Genomic DNA, 23,091 nt, shown 5'->3' on the forward strand with positions numbered 1-23,091 from the left:
TAAAAATCATTTTTCTTATTCCGAATTATTCATTTTTTAAAAATACTAAGAAAAAAAAATAGCTTTCTAAATTTAGCAATCAAGTAAAAAACAAAAATGGAACTTTACTTGATTAAACAAAAACTAGTGAAACATCTGTTACAGGAAATCTGGAAAAAGGTTTGTTTTCTGTTTGTCGAGCATTTAAGTCAAGACTTGGGAGTGGCTCGGGAATTTCCATTGATACCCGTAACTGAAATCTTCTGTATACACATTTAGTGCAAATACCAATTGATTTTTCTTTTCTGATTAAAAAAACAAAAAACAAAACAAAAGAAAAACCTTTTCATTTATAAGTTTGGCGGAAGTGGAGTACATGAGTTTAATTACCTCCTCTCCAAGAGATAAATAAACTCTCAGGTGTGGTTTTGAAAAGCCAGTGCATTAGGAAAAGCACACTCTGGTCAACAAAAAATGCCTAAACAGCCCCGTCGGCATTCTTTACTAGGGGGCTCCTCAGGTGATTAGCAATAAACTAACCCCTTTCTCAGAAAGTGCTTCACACACACGCACGCACGCACGCACGCACGCACACACACACACACACACACACACATATGAAGCACAAAAATGGCGGAAAATGACGATTGGATAGTCGTTCAAGCAAATAATATGCAACTATATCATCCAATGAAAATAAAAATGAAAGTTTTCAAAGCGTTACAAAGTTTTCTCTTTGATACATGTAACTACTAAAAGATGTTGGCATATTTGGCACTTCTCTATGAATATGCTGAGGTATCCGAGGGACGTGGTCAGGGCTGTGCTTGAAGTGGTCTTTCTCTACGAGGTAAGTGTCTGTGGAGTCATCTTCGCTTTCCACTTTTAGCGAGCAGTAGTGTTTGTGGGCGGTTAAAAGCTGCAGTAAATGCGCCTTTTCTTTTTCCAATTTGTCATTCCGACACTTGAGGAGGCGTAGGTCGTTGTTAAGATCCTTGACAGTCTAAAAACGAGAGAGAAAAATGAGAGGTTAAACATTGAAAAATATGCTTCTTTATATATATATATATATATATATATATATATATATATATATATATATATATATATACTTCTTTATATATATATACTTCTTTATATATATATACTTCTTTATACACCTGACGAATCCTAGCGTGGATGAAACGCGGAATATTCTGTGTAGCTTAATTGCCACATATATTTTTATAACATACTACTTCTTTTTATATATATATATATATATATATTTATTTGGACAATGTCAAAACATTGTTAATTTACTGCCCGCATAGCAGCAGCCGTATAGCACAACAGTTAGAAGCTCTGACTGTCGTTTAGACGATCGGGTTTCGATCCTGGCTTGAGGTAGTTGCTTGTTTAGCCGCACTGATGAGCTGCGAAACAGTACTGTATGTGGATAACTATATATATTTTTGTAACAGACCGTCTACTAGTTAGCCAATTGTGTACGAATCCCAAAAGCGATAGGAGCCTTCTATCATGTTTGAAAATGACACAATGTTCAATGAGTGAGATCGGAGATGTGCCGCCTGTACAACTCATTTTCTCTACTGATTCAAGTTATGACAGCAGGACCATTGTCAGCACCTTCAAAATACATCGCTGGATTGCCATGAAAAACAGGGACGTGCCCAGGGTGATGAAAACAAAGTTTCCAGCCACAGTTACAATCTGATGTGGTTTCAAGTGAGGGCCACGTCATGCCACCTCATATCTTTGAAGTCGGCTTGAAAGCGAACACCAAAGTGTACCTGGATGTGCTGCAGAATGTAGTGATCCTCTGATGCAATCAGGTGGCTGCAAGCAGACTCTGGATGTGGCAGCAAGGCTAGGCACTGGTTTACAAGTCCAAAGAGACTCAAGCTTGGCTTCAGAAGGAGTGCTACGACTTTGTACCCTTCTTTCACTGGCCCCCTTTCTCCTCCGACCTGAACCCGCTAGACTACTTCATTTAGTCATATGTCGAGAACATCACCAACATGACCTCCCACAGCACAAAAGCCAGCCTGATCGTCACCATTCACTGAGTATTTGTGAACTCCTGCTGGCACCTATGGAAAAGGCATACTTCCAGTTCTGGATCCGTATCGAGGCAGTGATTGAGGCTGAAGGCGGCTACATTGAATAGATATCAGCTCTTCTACATAATCAAGTTACCTAAATCGATTTTTTCAATAAAAGTTTAAAAATAAAGCTGTAGACTTGTTTCCTTTAGGGCAACAAATTTATTGTTCTACCCTGTATATATCTATAATATAAATCTCACGTGTCTGTTTAAATGGATGTATATTTGTATGTCTGCCTAAAACAGAGGCGACGGATTTTCACGAAATCGGTATCGTTTTGAAGCTCGATCCTTCGGACAACAAATATCGAAAAATTGGTTAAAAACATTAATTCCTTCACCCTCAACTGGGCACTTTTCTACAAGGAGGAGTTGCCTTTTAAATGATATTTCGAAAGTCATCCCTTCTTTTCGATTGACAAGCCTTAATTTAAACATTTGTCAGTTCCAGTTTGGCGATAAGTGCAACAGCAAAGATGTCATGTTTTATATGTTCTTTTCCTTCTTTGTGGTACGAGTTCAAGCCTGCCTACGACCTTTTTTTTTTTTTTGCTCAACACACACATCCAAACACTCGGGCAACGCCGGGCACCTAGGCTAGTATATATACATCCCAAAGCCTCTGGCTTTGATGGAGGTTAGACTAAAACTTGCTGCTAATGTTTCAAATAATCTGAAATCACAGCATGAGGAGATTTGATTCCAAATATTTCTCATATGTTATATCTCCCCTCTTTTGGAAATAGGGTACGATTATGAATATCTTCAGTATCAAATAATCCTTATACACTGTGAAATTTACTTTATGTATGAAAACCAAAAAGCGAAGATTTAACATAAGAGAAATATTTGAAATCAAGTCTCCTTTTGCTGTTATTTCAGATCATTTGAAACCATAGCAGCAAATTTTAGTCTTCCCTCTATCAAGGCCAGAAGTTTTGGGGAAATATCAGATATTTTGTAATTCATATGCAAAACTAGGAAAACAAGTAACTATAATTGAAACATTTTGCGACTGTAAAAATGTGCCAAAAATAGGCTCCAGATGATGGATGAGCCCCTAATGTGTGACCTTAAAGGCAAATGTCACATAGCCCACTACACAAATAAGGCCATTAGCTTTCCAACGAGCCTTCATTTGTTAAATTCCGATCAATAGTCGTTGAGATTTGGAACTTACAAAATTGACAAAAAAGGTGGTATATTTATACCTATATATAGATATATCTATACTGGTAGCCAAATTGAATATTGAAATGCTCATATCTTTGGTTTTATGGGACGAAACTACATGAAAATTTGCAGGCTTTTTGAAAATTATAATACTATTCTATGGTTAAAATTTTATGACAATTTGTAAAAAAGAACTTATATTTTCAAACCAATAAAATATGGCCAAATTTGCCTAAATCTGTATATATAGTGCCCTGTAGACCAGCTTTAGTTTTACTGCTTCGGTTGTTTCCCCTGTGGCCTTGCCAGGCCACTAATATGTACTAGCAGGCTGCCTGGCGTTGACCGGTCTTAAGATATGCTTAAATATGATATTTTAATTCATGCAGATTACGTATTTATTATTATGGAAACAACTGTAACAGAACGTTTGGACAATCTATAATTTAGCCATTCAATTATACTTTCTCTATAATTTAGCCATTCAATTATACTTTCTCTATAATTTAGCCATTCAATTATACTTTCTCTATATCTGAGTTTGTATTTCTGTTGATTTACACTTCTTGTACAATGTTATGGATTAGCTGATCGACCTATTTGAGGAATAAATGGACTAACCCAAAGATAATAAATATAATTACATCTGAAGGTTGCGACAGCGATCTGTGACAGTTATGGCTCCAGAATCATGACATATACCTCCGTAACACACTTTTAATAATACACTTTATTTTTTTTTTTTTACATAGGCATCACCACATTATCAAGGCCAAGAGGCCACTCAAGGATAAGGGTTAAAGAGTGTACAGTAGAAATTGGACAATATAGTAATCATTAGTAATGAAAATTCGGTAAATTTGATAACTTATATGGAACGGCTCATCAAGAACTTATTTACGTTAGACTTGAACACAACCATATTGTAGTCAGCTGGAAAGCAGGAAAACGGAAGACAATTCCACAGGCGTGCAGTTCTAAGAAAGAAGCTTTGTTTGTGGAATCTACGTTTAGGTTTAGACACAGATAAAGAGTGGGGGGAATTGATATTGATAGTGTTTTCAGCTAGACGAGTGTTTCTTGTGAAAGTTAGGCGAGGGGAGACCATAGACTGAAGCTCAGTCGAACACTTTCCACTTTTTGCTAACTACAACCCCCTTACCACAAAGTGAGCATAGGAACTTTACTGTGTCTGGGCATTATCCAACACTACAAAACTGATGATCACTGTGGTCTTGATAATATTCATTCGCAAACCTTTACTTACCAAAACATTCCTGAACCAACCCCCACTCACTCCTGATTTTTGCAATCACGCTATCACCTGTTTCTCTTTGGAAGTTCAATGGTATAATCAAGGTAACAAAACTTCTGAACAACCAAAATAGCTTTATCTACATATACTTTCTCCACATCTTCAAAACAAACCAAGCCAAACATAATCTAACCAATCTAAACTTAACCAAATTAAACCTAATACAACCAAACCTAACATAACGCAATCTAACTAAATCACACCTTTTAATTATTATTGAGACGTTTTATTAGAATCGAGAAACAAAAAAAAATCGAAACATCCTAAGGTATCAGAAAAATGTGCTCTTATTTTCTAATGGCAAAAGCGATTCAGTAAAATGCATTTCAGGTCTGTAAACTATAATATATATAAAATATAATAATATAAAAATGTAATAGTTTTAATAGTATTTTTTAATCATTTTATTATTATTATTATTATTAATAATAATAATAATAATAATAATAATAATAATAATAATAATAATAATAATGATGATGATGATGACGAAGCTTTTTATGGTTTTATTTAAATCTTTGGGTCTAATAATGTGTTTTACCAAAAAGAAAAAAAAGAAGCTTTTTATGGTTTTATGCAAGTCTATTAATAATAATAAAAAAAAAACTGCCAATGCTTGACGTAACGTGCACATTTGGTCTAATAATAAAATATAAATAATATTAATAATGAAACTTTTTATGGCTTTATTTAAGTTTTGGGTCTAATAATATTTTACCAAAAAGAAAAAAGATAAGTTTTTTATGATTATATACAAGTCTAATAATAATAAATAATGGCTGCTCATGTTTGGCATACCATGTCACTGTTGTACATTGGGTCTAATCATAAAATATAAATAACACTACTAATAAAGCTTTTTATAGATTTATTCATATCTTTGGGTCTAATAATGTGTCTTATTTTCCCAATAGCTTTTTATGATTTTATAGAAGTCTAATAATTTACGCCCCTGAAATGCTCTTTTAGAACGATTCTTTTAGTTGTTTTTTTTGATTTGTTTAAAACTTAATTTACTATTGCTGATACGAATGATAAGATGATAAATATTTATTGATATTTAAATATAACCAAATCAGACCTAACAAAGCCAAATCAAACTTAACAAAACCAAATCAAACCTAACAAAGCCAAATGTAACCTAACAAAACCAAATCAGACCTAACAAAACTAATTCAAACCAACCAAGTATAAAAAAATGTTCGTTAAGAATAAAAAAAAAAACAGATTTTAATTCCTTACATTTTCAAGATCTCGTATTTTTTCTTTTTTCTTTTCTCTGCACTTTTGGGCAGCCTTTCGGTTCTTCTCTCGTCGACGCAGAAGAATGTAACCATTTTCTTCATCGCTGGGATGCAACTGAAAGATACAAAACCATAATTAATCATGGTTATTTAATCAACTATGATGCATGATAAGACTTTCCCTCAGATTGTTTTCCCCCTCAACAATAATGGAAAAATAGTAATTACAGGAGAAGATGAAAATGGTAGAGTCTAGCCTACCATTTCAGATTGCATGTGTATTGCCTGGAAGAAAAGAAAAATTCTACTAGAACTAGAAGTGTAAGCCATGTTTAGTTTCAGAACAGTTTCCAATGGTTCATTGTTCTACACAAGTCCTGGGAGGTGACTGGTTCGCAGTCGACAGTTTTTGAGTTGGAATCAACAGAGCAAAAGATTTTTCCCGTGTTGACATGAATCAAACAAATGCGAAATTGCTACAGAAAGATTTTATAAGAAATTTAAGAAATTCTGGTTTCTGATTGGTTGGTAGCAGAAAGTGAATTAATTCGATTCGTCAGTTCCTAGCAGCATCGTTTATAAATAGAATCTCCCGACTGTGTGGGATCATACGCCATTATGAAACTCTCATGATGCCATGTGTCTCTTAGTGGCTTCGGCTGCAGGGACACAGGGTAGAGTACTCATTAAGGATCCATTCTTGACACTCAGCCCGACAGGTACCAGACCAGGAACCGGCCCCGTACCTGTCGGACTGAGGTACACCGCTTGAGTATCACCTAGAAGGTCTACCTTCCCAGACCTTGCCACCCAGCTTTTGGGTGGGGCAAGTTTATTCCTTGTCGCCTAAGGCGCCCTTACCGGGGAATGCCGATGGGGTGCCCAGGCAATTTTTGATGAGGCAAGAGTGCCCCTCCTTTAGGGGAGCTTGCCTACTCTCCACCTTCCGGCCTTGTGCCACATTTTGGTGTGGTGGATACCAAATAAATATCTACCCCATTATGAAATATTGCAACAACTATGTTTGGGTTTTTATACTACATGTGCAGTTTGGATTGGAAGTGAATATTTCTGGCACTGTTATTCGTCGAGAGAAATTTCTGATTAAGAATTTTGTCGAATCGAAAGTTGATGTAGAATAAAAACATCATTCACGACCACTGCGTCTCCAAATAAGATCTTTTCGCCTCTCTACTGCCAAATGTAAGAGCTCTTTATGCCTTGCCGTGTACAACAAAAGCTATTACTTTTTTTTTTTAAACTTATCTTCACCTCAAACAAGGCATATCACCCCTTGGATATAAGGGGTTACTAATACTGATAGGGCGATATTTGAGAGGGGGAGTTCTTTCACCAGAATTCATGTACACTGGTACCACAGAGGCCATCTTCCAGCTGTTAGGGAAGTAAGATTCAGCAATACATTTGTTATAGAGTTGGAAAGTATGGGGGTTAGCTCAACTGAACATTTCTTAATTAGTATAGCAGGAATGAAATCAAGCCCACACACCTTAGAAGTGTCTAAGTTTTTTATGATATCGCAGACATGTAAAGGTGTGATTTTCAAATCATCAATTGTGGCTTCAGTCCGCATAGGGAAATTTGGGAGGGAGTTGTTTGTTGGCTCTAAGGTGGAGCTGGAGATAAATTGCTGGGCAAGCAGTTCTGCTTTCTCAGTTATTGTGCATGCGATCATTTGGTTGTTGGATAGTGGAGGAATTACTGATTGCCTTTTATTCACTACATTATTATAAATTTTCCATAAATCATGAGTTCCTATTTTCTGCGATTCTATGCATTTCTTGGTTATTTCAGTATGCATTCTTCTGGTTTTTGCTAATTTTTTTTTTACAATGATTTCTAGCATCTATAAAATTCTGCGTAGGAAGTTGTAGCCTCATGAAAGCCCACCAGAGATAGCTGCAGAACCTCTTTCCATGTGCGATATGGCACTACAACTATCCCAATATTATATAAATTATTATAGAAATGTGAACCCTTCTTTGTGTGTTTACCTTTTACGCTTTCCGAGTGGCTATGTTTACTTTCCAATGTGCTTTATTACGGGCCGTTACATTTGTAAATATTTTTAGTTTTTTGTAATAACACCAAACAGTTCTACATCTACCCCGCCCCCCCCCCCATACCATACACTGAACTCCATATTTGCTGCATGTATGCTATATACTTACTTGTTCTACAAACGCTACCCATCCTTTGTATGTTTGCTTTTACACAAGTTGTACTTTTTTCTTTGAAGAAAAGATAATTTTTTTTACCTCCAGCTTCAAAATTTCCTCAAAAATGACAAATTTTATACGTTTTTCTCTATGCTGATTCAGAAAATCTTAATTATATTTGAAGGATATAAGTATTTTACGACATATAACGCCTTCTCCGCACAGTTATCCTCCCAAATAAGCATACCCTGAACCCAATATTTTATGCATGTAGGTTAAAAACTTATTTACTTACCATAAGAGACCACTTATTTGTTGTTCTTTAAAATTTAAATTTTTACCTTTGCTCCAACTACACTTTTCTTTAAAATGAAGACTTTTAAAGGTTTCCCACTATGCTGATTTAGAAAATCTCATTTTTATTTGGTGGATACAAATAGTTTCCGAGATATAATGCCCTGTATTGTGTACTTCTGATCAGATTAGTATGCACGGGCCGACCGAGACTGCAACCAACAAATTTTTCTGTTGGTTCAGAGTATTTGCACAGTGACTATCAAGGTTACATTTTGGACAAATTTTTTGACAGCCCCACCCCCATTAACAGAATGGGGTGACTATACCGAAAGCCGTTATTAATATAGGGAGGTTGGTAGTGTCCATTCCGAAAGTCGTTCTTAACATAAGGAGTTTGGCGGTTGGTCAACGATAACAATAGCCGCACTTTAACTTTTTTACGTGGGAGGGGGGCATGCTTCCAGTGGGAAACGCCGGTTATCGAGTCCTGCTAGTTCTAAATAAATAAGCGCAGAGTTATACATAGATTTACCTCTAACATTAAGAAGAAACTGTGTATGTATCAAGAATGGTGAGAAAATCAATCTGTTTGTAGCGATTAATTTGTTTTAAAATAAGTGAATTACTAGATATAATCAATGAAATAAACTTTTTCAGAAAAAAAAAAAAACTCATAAAAAACATACTGTTGATAAAATGCGTTTCTTTTAAGGACTTCTCTCCCCACCTCCCAAGTTGACATTGTGATTCTTCAGATTACAAATTGTCAAGAGGTCTCCTACACTTGTTAACATTTGATCCAACCTCTCCCAGAAAATCAACAAATAAATAAATTGGGTTGGCTTTAACTGACGTAATCAAGCCTAAAATCCGGATGTGAACATATTTGAAATCAAGTAGGATTGGTTCAAAACCAAGGGATCAGCTCCGCTAAATGATCCCAACCAAACACAATAAAATCCATTCAATAGAGAATAACATGAGAAACATATTAGATATATATATATATATATTATATATTCAATATTGAATAATATGAGAAACACACACACACACACACACATATATATATATTCAATATAGAATAATATGAGAAACATAAAACGTTAAAAAAAAAAAAATGACCCTTGCGCCACCACCAAAAATCAAAACCAAAACGTTTGGCTTACGATTTATTTTTCCTCTGCCGTTAATGACTGACTATGAAGACATGTTTGCTGCAAGGCTAAAAATTAAAACATTAACCAATAGCTACTACGTTATGCATGCATATTCGTAATGACAGCGTTTGGCCGTAATCTGGCAAATTTCATTTTTCACACTTTTGTACCGATTTTCCCGCGATAAAACCCAAATATAAAGTTTCGCATGGGTTCAAATCCCTTATATATAAAGTTTCATGTCTGTAAACCAAAAACTCTAGGAGGAGTTTGGTAGGCAAAACTTTTTAGACAAAAATATATACGCATATATAAATATATATGGAAAGAGTTTTGTGTTTACTATAAACTTTTTATGCAAATATAAAAGTGAGAATGTGTGTGTGCGCGCGCGTGTGTGTGAGGACACTCTTCAAACTATATTCTCAACGAATTTTTGATTTACAGACTTGAAATTTGGTATATAAGATATTCAGACATGTGGAAAGCTTTTTAATCAGTTTTCGTCTGGAAAAGGGGGTAAAAATTAAAAAATTAGTACTTGGGGTTGTCAGATTTTTAACTATTTGTCAATTGTTTCACGACTGTGCATGCATGAATGTTCATATGACAGCTTCCTTATGTTAAGAATAAGTAGGTTTGAAAACACCTTTTAAATATCGTGGCAAACTGGCTTAATTGTTATCGTACTGGACTCACTGTCTTCAGGTTTTGGTTTCGATCTCAGCTAGAGTAGTTTTTTTTTTAATTACAAGAAGTGAACTGTTTAGAAAAAAACCATACATGTCTTAGTTTCTTTCTGTTTCTTTTTACTTTTTTTTTTTTAAGGAATTTAACATTACGTTTAATACCGGGTAACACAGGGTATATCTAGTGTTTGCATATTCATTCCTAAATAATTAACCGATTTATTATGGATTGTGGAATACAGCTGATGGACGTAGGGTGAGTAATGTGAACTATATTTATTTTAGTTTAGTTTTATGCAAAAGAAATTAAAACATGGTGGAAGCGTCCCGTGAAAATTCATATACTTCCGATTTTTGTGGATGTTTAACAATAGTTATATTTCTTTCTTTCTGTCTGTTGGTTTCACTTTTTCTCGAAACTACTAATTTTGTATGAACCCTTGTTATGATAGAATGAAGCGAACTAACTATTGTGGTATCCGTTCGATACACAGTCACGGTTTAATGGGGATTAGAATTTAATACAAAAATGAGCACTAATTTAACCATATTCAACCATCAATTTCGCACAAAGCACTCATTCAAAGGCAGCGAGGTGTACTTTATTTTATTTATTTATTTTGCTTTGTGTGTCGCTTAATTTGTATTTTTTTTCTTTCTTTTGTGTTTTTTTTTTTTGTATTTCACTAAAATTTGATTGGATAATAGTTTTTTTTACATCATTCGTTTTCGAGCCAATCAAAATTTGCCCGTTTTTAAAGAACCAAAACGTCTACTTAATAAACATTACTCAAATTTCTGTTTGTTTGGAGAGGATTTTAAACATTTTTTTTAGGGGGCATAATACAGGCGCAACCTCCCATTTGAAAATTCAAGCATGGAATTTGTAAAGTAATAAACACCAATTAAGCCAGAATCCCTGAATTTTAATTTCTTCTTAAGATCCCTTCAGCATAAGCTTCCAGTTTTAGATATTTTCTAAAAACTAAAATAAGCATTCTAGACAAAAATGTTTGGTATCATTACATCTTGGGTTTTAATCTCCTTAATTGCATTTATTTCCTTTCCCACGAAAGCAAAATTTTGACACAAGGTCGTTTTAATGTGAGGAAAAGCAGCTCCCCAAAACGAGGCACTCTGGAAGTGGGGAAAAATTATCTTAGTATAGAAGAGTTTCCCTCTCCATAACAATTTGTCGCTTATGTTAATTTTTATGAATAATTAAAAGGACGTTTTTTATTGGTTAAAATCAATAGCTGACTTTTGCGCTTGTATTTAATTAAGTAGACGTTTTTTTTTAGTCAATGTAAAAAACATGTTCAACAAGAAAAGTCAACAAAACTTTCGAAAGGAAAGTGTGCTGCTATTACCAATGTTTTTGGAAATGAAGAACACTTCGAAAAAGTTATCTTTCGAAATAAAAGATGAGATCAAAGCTAAGTGTTGATTCAATAGTATTTTATTTGAGTGTGTGTGTGTATATATATATATATATATATATATATATATATATATATATATATATTGTTTTATTTTACTTCAGTCGAAGTTCTCAGAGATCAAGGGGCCCACAACCTGGGGCTTACACTTGAACTCTATATGAGATACATAGATATTCGAATGTTCCATTAAAGTTCTTTATCTCTCAAACACTGAGTTAGTAAAGAAATTGAGAACATAATTTTCCTCTCCCCAATTAACCATTTTCATATCTTGTAACATATCTTTCGCTTTGGTTTTTTCGTCTTACTGGATTCCAGGACAAGAATTTATCTAGTCTGGTGGAGTATCCAGCTTCATGTTATTACTTGAGGTAACATCACTTGGAGAAGGTGCACCATTCCTCGTAAAAGATAATGTAAGTTAGCCATAGTGAAGAGATCTTATTTGGGCAGTAAATACTATGTGATTTTGAATATTTGGTCAGGGTTTATTTCTAGGGAAAAGTATCCTCATGCCAGGTTGTTCTGACAAACCCCTGTACAGGGAGACCTTAGCCACTCGAGGATAGTGTCTAGTAGGCATTCAAGTTCTCTCCAGTAGGCATTCAAGTTCTGTGTGTGTGTGTGTGTGTGTGTGTGTGTTTTTATATATGTGTGTGTGCGCGCAATAATTTGACTTTTCCGTTTGGGGGAATAAATTTTGCCTGTCTTGGTATGAATATTCTTCTTATATTCAGAATATAATCTTATATTCAGAATATAATCTTTGGCAAAGTTGATAAAACAGAAAATCAAACGATTAATGTTGATGCTGAACATGTATTCTTCTTTCAAAACGAATTCAGGTGTGCTGAACCGATCTGGGTTATGCGCATGTGCACTCATCTGTGAAACGAAATGGAAAGTAGAAAAAAAAAAGAAGAAAAAAAAAAAAGAAATAAAAAGAAATCTAAAGATAAGAGCTTCAGTATTTTGTAGACCGACCTGTTTGGGGATATTTTATTCAGGAAGCAAGACTTTGATTGGCTCGAAAAACGAATGACGTAAAAACTATTATGCAATCAAATTTTAGTGACCCCCCCCCCCAAAAAAAAACAAACAAAAAATAAATGAAACGAAACACAAAGCAAAATAAATAAATAAATAAATAAATAAAATAAAACCTGATGTAGCTCTGTTTCCAATATCATTATAATAATGTATCATCATTGTTGTAATTGTGTGAGAAAGGGACTCATAGTAATTTTAACGTGCAGTGAAGATAGAGGTTAATAAAACCTTATGTAAAAAAGGGAACATTCGAAAGAAACAGAAAAAACATCGTCTGCCAAGAGGCGCTGGACTGAAGAAGTAAATTAAAGAATGTGTCTTATAGTGTGCTTTTTTTATTTTTATTGGACTATGTAGCACAACATTAATTTCTGTGTGCTTATTAATACTTATTAATTTATCTCATTTCGGTCAGTTCCATATTTAAAATACAATGGGCGCTATTTTCATAGAAATGTTAATAAGCTCATATTTGCTGCATGTTATTGGGTTTTCTGTCCAAAAAAATCTCAGCTTTCTCAAAGCATTTTTGTTGATTAAATATATTCACTGTTTTTACTAGTAGTTGTAATAATGCCTCGAATCACAGTTTGTTTGGCCTAGTAGGGGATGCCTTTTTCTCTCCTCTGCAACCTCTTTTCTACAGAAGTGACGTTGCGAGCCTGTCTCTGCTCTATCGTAATTTTCATGGCAAGCGCTCGTCTGAGCTCTAATTAATGAACCCCTCCTTGTCAAACTTTTACAAAAAACACTCGTCTAGCTGTCAATAATTTTATCTATCAATAATTCCCTCCACTCTTTATCTGTGCCTAAACCTAAACATGCATTCCATGAACAGAGTTTCTTTCTTAGAACTGCACACCGATAGAACTCGCTTTCATTTGCCTGCTTTGCAGCTTACTACAATATGGTCGTCTTCAAGTCCAATGTAAACAAATTCTTGATGAGCCATCCTCTTAAGTAATCCAATTTACCAAATTTCCACTACTAACGATTATTTCGCTATTATTGTCCCAATGACTACTCATTAACCCTTATTCTCGAGTGACTTCTGGGCCTTGATAAGTGGTGACTTCTTTGTATATATAAAACAGTATTTTAAAGGTTTTTTTTTTCAAGATGCATGTATGAGGGAAATCTCCCATTTGACAATTAAAAAAAAAGTAAAGATTTACATTAAACTTTTAACACATTCATTGGACACAAATTCCCTGAATTTGAATTTTTACTTAATACTCCTTAAGCTTAAGCCTTAAATTTCAGATATTTTCTAGAATGAAAATCACTTAACAGATTTTGATCAAAATTGGAAAAAGCATTCTAGACATGAGGTTTAGTAGCATTATATCATGATTGTAAAGAGATGGAAACTCCTGAAAATCTAAGGAAACTTGTTGTCACTCAGACTCCAGGGAACACCATTTGTTATTGTCAATGAGCATAAATGACAATGGCTTGTGTTAAAACCCCAAGTGAGTAAATAATAATAATAATAATAATAATAATAATAATAATAATAATAAAGAATTATAAATAAATGATAAATAATTAGAAGATGAACGGTTATTGCTAGAAATAAATAAATGGCGAACAGCTGTTGCGATAATGCAAAATAATTTACACAGGTTATCGAAGGAGGTGGAGAGGGCTAGAAACCTGGGGATCCTTCTTGGCACTCATACTCCACATGTTATCAATAAGGTGCAATCACTGTCTTGTGTGAAAACTTTTAGTTAGTAAATAATAATAATAATAATAATAATAATAATAATAATAATAAAGAATGGGAGAAATTGGAATCAAAGGAATGATTAGAAAAATGCAACGAACAACAATCATAAAAACAGCTGAAATATTAAGAAAAAACCCTTTAACGTGGAAACTAACACACAGGAGCAACAAGTGCGAGCGAGACAAACTGCTGCAAAGGCAAAAACATGAAACACTACATGGAACCAAGAACACTGAAACCGCATATCTATAAGTTCTCTAACCCAACCCTACCACCATTACCCCCCCTCCCCCTCCCCCCTCTCCAAAGAGCGAGACCAAATAATCAAGTAGAGACAAGGAGGAATGAAAGACCGAAGAACTGACCAGACCTCAGCTGAATAAGTGCAAAGAGAACTGGGACCTTGGGGAGGCTTATTGCCACTCAAATCCCAGCAAAGACCAATAGCTGCTGCCAACAAGAAATCAATGGCAAACAGCTGTTGCGATAATGCAAATTTATTTGAAAATGTTATCGAAAGAGGTGGAGAATACTGGAAACCTGAGGAGACTTGTTGTCACTCAGCTTCCAGGGAACACCACAGGCTGTTTTCAGGGAAAGATCTCTGAAGACCTGTGTGAAAACTCTTTGTGAGCCAATAATAATAATAATTTATTTATGGATGACTTAATGTTGTATGCAAAGATCAAATACCAGCTAAATGTTTTGAAAGAACTGCTCAAATGTTCAGTAATGACATAGATATGGAATTTGGTATGAAAAAGTGTGGTCCTTGAACATTGGAAAGGGGGGAAATTGTTGAAAGTAGAAAAAAAAAATTTGAATGGGGAAATAAAAGAGGTTGGAGAATAAGGATACACTTAGGAATTGTACAATTAGATACAATTAGAGAAGTTGAAATGAAGGGAAAAATAGGAAAAGAATGCAAGAGAAAGCTATGGTTGGTTCTTAAGTCAAGATTGAATGGGAGAAACAAAATGTCTTCAGTAAACACATAGACAGTAGCTATATTTCGATTTGGGGCAGGTATTATTTAATATGGAAAAAAAAATGAAAAATATGAACAGGACGACAAGGAAAACGATGACAATGAATGGAGCTCTTCAGCTAAAAAGTGATGTTAATATGTTGTATGTGAAAAGAAAAGAGGGAAGACAAGGACTAATAGGTGTAGAATGATTTGTAAAAGAAGAAGAAAATAGTCTGAAAATGTACGTCTTCAACTGTAAGGAAAAGCTTATAAAGGGCATATCAAAATTTGAAAAATACAAGAGAGTGAATAAATAAGAAGCAAGAAATTTAAGGCAATAAATGAACAAAAAATGAAAGACAAGTGAATTGAGAAGAAAATGCATGGCCAGTTCAGTAGAGATCTACCAGAGACAGTAAACAAGAGAAAAACCCAGTGATGGTTGTCAAAATAAGACTTGAAGGTTGGGACACATCCCTAATATGTGATGTACAGGAGCAAATGCCCAGGAAAAATTATGTGAAATATCATATTGATAAAACGGTTGAAGGTCTCCTATGTCGACTGTGTGGACAGAAACGTGAGAATGTACAGCACTTCGTCAGTAGTTGTGAGAAGTTAGTTCAAAAGGAATACAAGAGACGGCATGACAATATTGCAAGAAAGGTCCACTGGAATGCATTGCAAAATGGTACGAGTATGTTCCAGAAGGGGTGGTAAGGATTGATAAGGTGAAATTATTGTGAGATATTAATATTCAATGTGATTATGTGATTGAAGCAAGGAGACCAGATTTAGTCTTGTTTGAAAAAAATGAACACAAAACAATAATCATTGATATAGCAGAACCAGATGATGTGAATGTGGAGGTAAAAGTAAATATATATATATATATATATATATATATATATATATATATATATATATATATATATATATATATATATATATATATATCAGAACCAGCTGATGTGATTGTGGAGGTAAAAGTAAGGGAGAAGGTCGAAAAATACCAAGACTTGAAAAGAGAGATAAAAAGATTGTGTCACTTGAAGAAGGTAGGAATTGTACCTATTGTGATAGGAGCTCTGAGGAGTGTAACAAAGGGATTTGACAAGTGGATTTAGAAAATTGGGATCCATTGCAACGTTGGAGTACTTTATAAAGCTGCCTTGTTGGGAACCGCCAGAATCTTGCGAAAAGTGCTGAAAGATTGAGAAAAGAAGATGCTGATAGCCTGTGGTCATTTGTTATGATACGCCTATCAGTATAAAATTGGCAATAACAAGAGCCAGATACAAAATGTGAATATTAATAATAATAATAATAATAATAATAATAATAATAATAATGATAATCTTGGGAAGGCTTAATGCCACTCAAATTCCAGTATAGACCAATGGCCGCTGCCAGCGAGAAATCAAAGGTATGAGGCTGTTGTGATGACGCAATTTTATTTGCAAATGCTATCGAAGGAGGTGGAGAGAGCTGGACGTCTGGAGAGAATGTTGTCACTCAGCTTCCAGAGAACACCACAGGTTTCCAATCAGATCTTTGATGACTTGTGTGAAAGTTCCATGTGAGCCAATAATAATAATAATAATAATAATAATAATAATAATATGTGATGACAATCTTCTGTCTAATTAAATAATGGCGTTCTGCATCCAGTCTGGTACATTACAGCATCTGCTATGGCTATAAAGTCAAAGTTGGAATTGCCTCTTCAGATGCAGGCCTGGGTGGATGATAAGGAAACCTAGGTTTTCCCAGTTACCAGGATCCCCTTTTCAGCGCTGCAAACAAAGATGGAAAGGCAAGCCTATATAGTTGGAGTCAGCACAGCTGCAAGAGTTGCGAGAAAGGTGTTGCAGTACTTCATCATCTATCTATCGGAACTCCAAACCGGATTTTTCTGTCAGGGTTCACTCTGACAAGTTATCACTCACAACCACCCCTTCTGGAACATGCTTGTACTATTTTTCACTGCATTCCAACCGTCTTTTCTTGCATACATCCTACTGGACCTTTTTTTGTAATATTGTCATGCCGTCTTGCCCTTTGCCAAAGTATCCACAAGGCAGTAGAACTAGTGTTGTTAATAATAATAATAATAATAATAATAATAATAACAAATAGAAGAAGGAGCAGTGAATGAAATCAACAAGGAAATCCTAAAGAAAACCATAGGAAAAAGGGTAAACTGGAGAGCACCAGGGCATGACGGGATACATGCATACTGGTTCAAAAAATTCACAACCTTACACGAAAGGCTAGCCCAAAACCTGAGAAGATGTATACAGGAAGCAAGCGTACCAGACTGGATGACAAAAGGCAGAACCACACTGCTACAGAAGGACATGGAGAAAGGAACTGTCCCTAGCAACTATAGGCCAATCACGTGCTTACCAACTACGTGGAAGATACTGCCAGCGCAACTGTGGGAACAAATCTACCACTCCCTGAATAACCATGGACTCATCCCCGAGGAGCAGAAAGGATGCCAAAAAGGAATAAGAGGAACACATGACCTGTTATATATAGATCAAAAGATCCTAAAGGAGGTAAAAAGGAGGAGAAAGAATTTAGCCATGGCATGGATCGACTACAAAAAAACGTACGACAGGATCCCCCAAACATGGATAATAGAATGCCTAAAAATGTACAAAATACCAAGCGGGATCACCAACGTAATAGAAAATGCAATGAAAACATGGAGACTGGAATTGACAGCGGATGGACAACACATAACAGAAAGAGGCACCTTCCAAGGAGACTCACTATCACCACTACTGTTCATCATAGCCATGATGCCCTTGAATAGTATTCTGAGAAAGTGCCAAGCCGGATACAAGTTCTCCAATACACAGGAAAAAATGAACCACTTGATGTACATGGACGATATGAAACTATTTGTAAGGACCGAAAAGGAGTTAGAGACACTAATCAACACTACCAGAATCTTCAGCCAAGATATCTAAATGGAATTGGGAATGGAGAAGTGTGCAAAATTAGTTATAAGAAAGGGAAAACTGGAAATGACAGAAGGCATGGAACTACCCAACCAAACAGAAATTAGGGCACTAGGGGAACAAGACGACTATAAATACTTGTGAATTCTGGAAACAGACACCATCAGAGCAACAGAAATGAAAGAGAAAATTAGAAAGGAATACCTCAGGAGAACAAGAAAACTCCTGGAAACGAAATTATATAGCAGAAACCTAATAAAAGGTATAAATACATGGGCAGTATCGCTAGTAAGATACTCTGGACCGTTTATAGGATGGACAAAAGAAGAACTGAGACAACTCGACCAGAAAACCAGGAAACTCATGACCATACATAATGCACTACACCCAAAGGACGATACTGACAGACTCTACGTGAAAAGGAAAGACGGAGGGAGATGACTGATCTGTATAGAAGACTGTGTGAAGGATACGAAAAAAGAACTAGAAAAATACATAATGCAAAACACTGAAAGGATAATTATGGCAGTAAGTGACACCGAAAAAAAACAACAAAACAGAAAACAGAGAGACAAACGACAAAATGAGAAAAGAGAAATGGGAAGAGAAACAACTCCACGGAAGATTCATAAGAATGACAAAAGATGAGAATAATGAAAACACTTGGACATGAATGTGAAAAGGATATATAAACCGAGAAAATGAATCTCTAATAACTGCAGCACAAGATAACTCGATAAGAACCAACCATATCAAAGCAAGGATCGATAAAACACAAGAAAACAGCAAATGCAGACTATGTGGACAGAGAGACGAAACGATAAACCATATAGTAAGTGAATGCAGCAAACTGGTCCAAAAGGAATACAAAAGCAGGCATGACCAAGTGGGGAGGGCGGTGCACTGGGAATTATGCAAACGACTGCGTTTTGAGCATACAGACAAATGGTACAAGCAACAGCACTCGAAAACGAGAACCACAAAATCCTATGGAACATGGAGATACAGACGGACAAACCCATCCAGGCAAGAAGACCAGATGTCGTAATAATTAACAAGAAAGAAAAATCCTGTCAAATCGTAGACTTTGCTGTCCCAGCTGACCACAGGGTGAGTATGAAAGAAAAGGAGAAATGAAGCAAATACACAGAGCTAGCCAGAGAGTTAAAAGGGATTTGGATGATGAAGAAAATCAAAATAGTACCAGTAATAGTAGGAGCACTAGGAACAATTCCGAAAAACTTCGAAAAAAGAATGGCAGAAATTGGAATCAGAGAAATAACTGCAAAAATATAACGCCTACCAATAAAGAAAACGACTGAAATATTAAGGAAAACCCTAGAATGTGGGGAATGATGCAAGACAATATAACAAAGAAGCGTTACAGGGAATGAAGAACGCCGAAGCTGCATATCTACAAGTTCTACATCACCATCATGCATTCCCCCATTGTCTCATCACCGTCTCCCCCCCCCAAATAGAAAAGTGATACCAAAGAGCCGAGAAGGGTCAAGGAGGATGGAAAGACCGAGGAGAGAGCGCTGGCCAGACCTCCGCTGGACAAGCGTGAAGAGAACTGGGATCGTGGGGAGGCTTAGTGCCACTCAAATTCCAGTATAAATCAATGGCCACTACCAGCGAGAAATCAATGGTATGAGGCTGTTGCGATGACACAGATTTATTTGCAAATGCTATCGAAGGAGGTGGAGAGAGCTGGACGTCTGGGGAGACTTGTTGTCACTCAGCTTCCAGAGAACACCACAGGTCTCAAAACCGATCGTTTGTTGGCTTGTGTGAAAGCTCCATGTGAGCCAATAATAGTAATAATAAACTTGTACACCTGCACATGCAGTAGCACCAACTCAATTTGATATTAAGAAAAATGTCAATGGAGAATGCAAATACCGATCAGGAAGCGCACCTTTGAAGCTTCTACGAGAAGTACATGGAAATAACTGGAATCCGGATGAGGTTTATTGCTACCCAAATTCCAGAGAAAATCAACGGCCATTATCAACAAGAAATCAACGATAAACAGCTGTTGTGACAATGCAAAATTGATTTGCAACGAGTATTGAGAGTGGTGAAGAGTACTGGAAACTCGGAGTGACTAGCTGTCACTTAGACTCCAGGGAGTACCACCTGTTCGATGTTGGCGTTAATGAAAGATCATTGATAATGACATGTGTGAGAATTCTTAGTAAGTAAATAATGCAGTTCATTTATAAGAAAGGAAGTCAAGGGCTTCGTCACATGATCGAGAACAAAACTTCAACCTGTACTTGTTAAAGGTTACATCACTTAAATCGATGATCTAATGAAAACCAACTTGTTGTACATTGAATGTAAGAAAAAAAAATGACGGAATACTTATGTGGAATGCAGATCTTGCTGACATAATAACATTATTATTTAGAAACCCATTCTTAAGACGGCAAAGGTGTTTTGTAACTATTCTGTACTTTCATCTAACAATTTGATAATAATAAAAAGATACTATAAAAATTTAATTTAACTTGAATATCCTATCTAAAAATAGCACGATCTGTATTCTGCATAAATACCAAGAAACGGTATAGTCCAGAATAGTTAACAATTGAGAACTTGTAAAAAAACAACAACAAAAAACAAATAAACAAAAAAAAAACCCAATAGAACAACAAATAATTCATAGCAAACTCAGTAGAATTAAACTCTCTACCGACCTGTATACATTTAACGTGCGGAAACTCTTTGTAAGATTTTTTTTGTTTCAGAATTTTGGTGGCGTAGATTATCAATTCACTTCACTAACCTCAATGTGATCTCATGAGGGATATTGTTCGAGGGATGCCACACAGACTTAGGGTTAGTGATAAATGTTTTTTTTTATATTATCTTTCAATATGAAAGTAATTGAAGTTAAGCGATCACCTTGGCCGCTATTTTGGTTTTCGTGTGTTGATTAGTCATATGAGCATTGATATAAAATTCTGAAATCAATAATCTTACAAACGGTTTATACGCGTTAAAAGTACACAGGTCGGCAGAGAATTTAATTCTACCGCGTTTGTTATAAATATGGATATGACAACAGCATATTCTTTTCATTGTTTTGACTCTCGAGTATATATCCAACATAGTTAGACACAGTTAATCAACCGAGAACCACATCACTCTATATAAAAGCATATACGATATCAACAGATACACACTCAAGAATCAAAACAATGAAAATAATATGCTGTTGTCCTAGCCTTAGTTATAATTTATTTATTTTTTATTTATTTATCTATTTATTTATTTTTGTTTACGAGTCCCCGACTGTTAACTATTCTCTACCGTTACTTTTTAAAATGAGAGAAATAGATGATTTGGGGAAATTTAATAAGAAAAAGGGTGACCTGTTAACACTACTAGCAATACTAATTATAATACGATAAACATATCGAGGTAAAATGACGGCTCTACGTGTTTTCGAGTAAGCTGAAAATGAATATTGAATTAAAATTTGCCGTAAACAAGTACTTTTCCGGATATTAAGCAATGTAATTCCTTATGTTATCAGTGATGGCCATTTCTGTACGTGCAAGCGCATATTTTTGACGATGACATAAGGAATTACATTACCCAATATCCAAAAAACTACTTGTTTGTGGCAAATTTTAATGCAATATTCGTTTTCAGCATACCCGAAAACTGGTAAAAGTCGTTATTTTAAAGGTTAAGGTGAAAAAAAAAAATCCATATTAAAAAGAAAGGAAAGGAAAAAGGAACATTGAATGTAAAAAAGAAAGAATAGCAGATGAGGTATGCGAGAAATGGTTGCGCGGAGGACATTTTAATGAGAAAATAACATAATAATAATAATAATAATAATAATAATAATAATAATAATAATAATAATAATAATAATAATAATAATAATAATAATAATAATAATAATAATAATTACCTGAGACTGACTGTCCGGTCCAACCGGTGAAGATGTGTCTGAGAACATTTCAGTGAGATCGCAACTGTTTGCCGACGTGGACATAATTGAAGAATCGGGAAGCCGGAAATCTTTCCCAATTTCCAAGGCCACAGAATTGTTATGATGGCCATTGTTGTCCCCTTCTCGCGAAATACGATGAATCTGACGATGCACCGACTCTCTCGATTCGTTTATATGCATTGTAAATTTTAAACTTAAATTTTCCGAAATATCTTAAACTCGCCAACGGCTTCGGTAAAATTAGTTTTTTTTTTTTAATTGTTTTTATTCAAAATACTAAGTTTCAAATCTAAAGTTTGCTAAAAAATAAATAAATAAATAAATAAAATAATAATAATTCCAACCGCTCTTTTGTGCGATGAATAAATAAAGGTAAATTTGAACTTAAGTTTAAATTATTTAAAATTGTATTGCAAAGGGAACTTTAACAGAGTAGGTTTTTTTTTTGTTTGTTTACCAAATAAATGTCGTCACAACAGTAGCGATTGTGTCGGTCTTTCGCGTCTGTGGTAGAATTGACAGAGCCGCGTTCTTTACAGCCAGGAAAAAAATATTTAATAAGCCCGAAGGCACGCGCAGCGGAACCTTTTAAAAGCGAAAGAAAAAAAAAAAGGAAAACACAGACTGATTTTCCAAGTTTAAAAAAAGAAAAAAGAAAAAAGAAGCAAAACAAAACTGGGAATTCCCCGAGACAAAAAACGACCAATCAGAAAAAAAACAACAAAACATTTAGTTCCGTTTTCTTTAAGTATTTTAAGAAAAGCAAAAGAGAAAAGAAAAAGAAAAGAAAAAAAAGAAGAAAAAA

At 35.0% G+C, this 23,091-nt stretch overlaps 1 protein-coding gene across 1 annotated transcript; it reads right to left on the minus strand.

The window, feature by feature from the left end:
* Positions 1-310: 310 nt before the first annotated feature.
* On the minus strand, positions 311-22,881 carry LOC145256217 (uncharacterized). Its single transcript, XM_080114834.1, has 3 exons — positions 22,245-22,881; positions 5,817-5,933; positions 311-982 (listed from the first exon to the last, which is right to left on the minus strand). The coding sequence occupies exons 1-3, from the start codon at positions 22,464-22,466 to the stop codon at positions 692-694; spliced, it is 630 nt and encodes a 209-aa protein (XP_079970960.1). The 5' UTR covers positions 22,467-22,881; the 3' UTR covers positions 311-691.
* Positions 22,882-23,091: the final 210 nt, after the last annotated feature.

This window comes from Euprymna scolopes, chromosome 32, assembly GCF_053919585.1.
Source record: "Euprymna scolopes isolate OS-2025 chromosome 32, ASM5391958v1, whole genome shotgun sequence".
Taxonomy (NCBI): domain Eukaryota; kingdom Metazoa; phylum Mollusca; class Cephalopoda; order Sepiida; family Sepiolidae; genus Euprymna; species Euprymna scolopes.

Excerpts from the sequence above, each read along its gene's own strand:
- LOC145256217 (XM_080114834.1), bottom strand. The coding sequence starts at position 22,466 with ATGCATATAAACGAATCGAGAGAGTCGGTGCATCGTCAGATTCATCGT. Across the intron at positions 5,934-22,244 it reads GACCGGACAGTCAGTCTCAG|TTGCATCCCAGCGATGAAGA; the intron begins GTAATTATTATT and ends TGTATCTTTCAG. Across the intron at positions 983-5,816 it reads AAATACGAGATCTTGAAAAT|ACTGTCAAGGATCTTAACAA; the intron begins GTAAGGAATTAA and ends TCTCGTTTTTAG.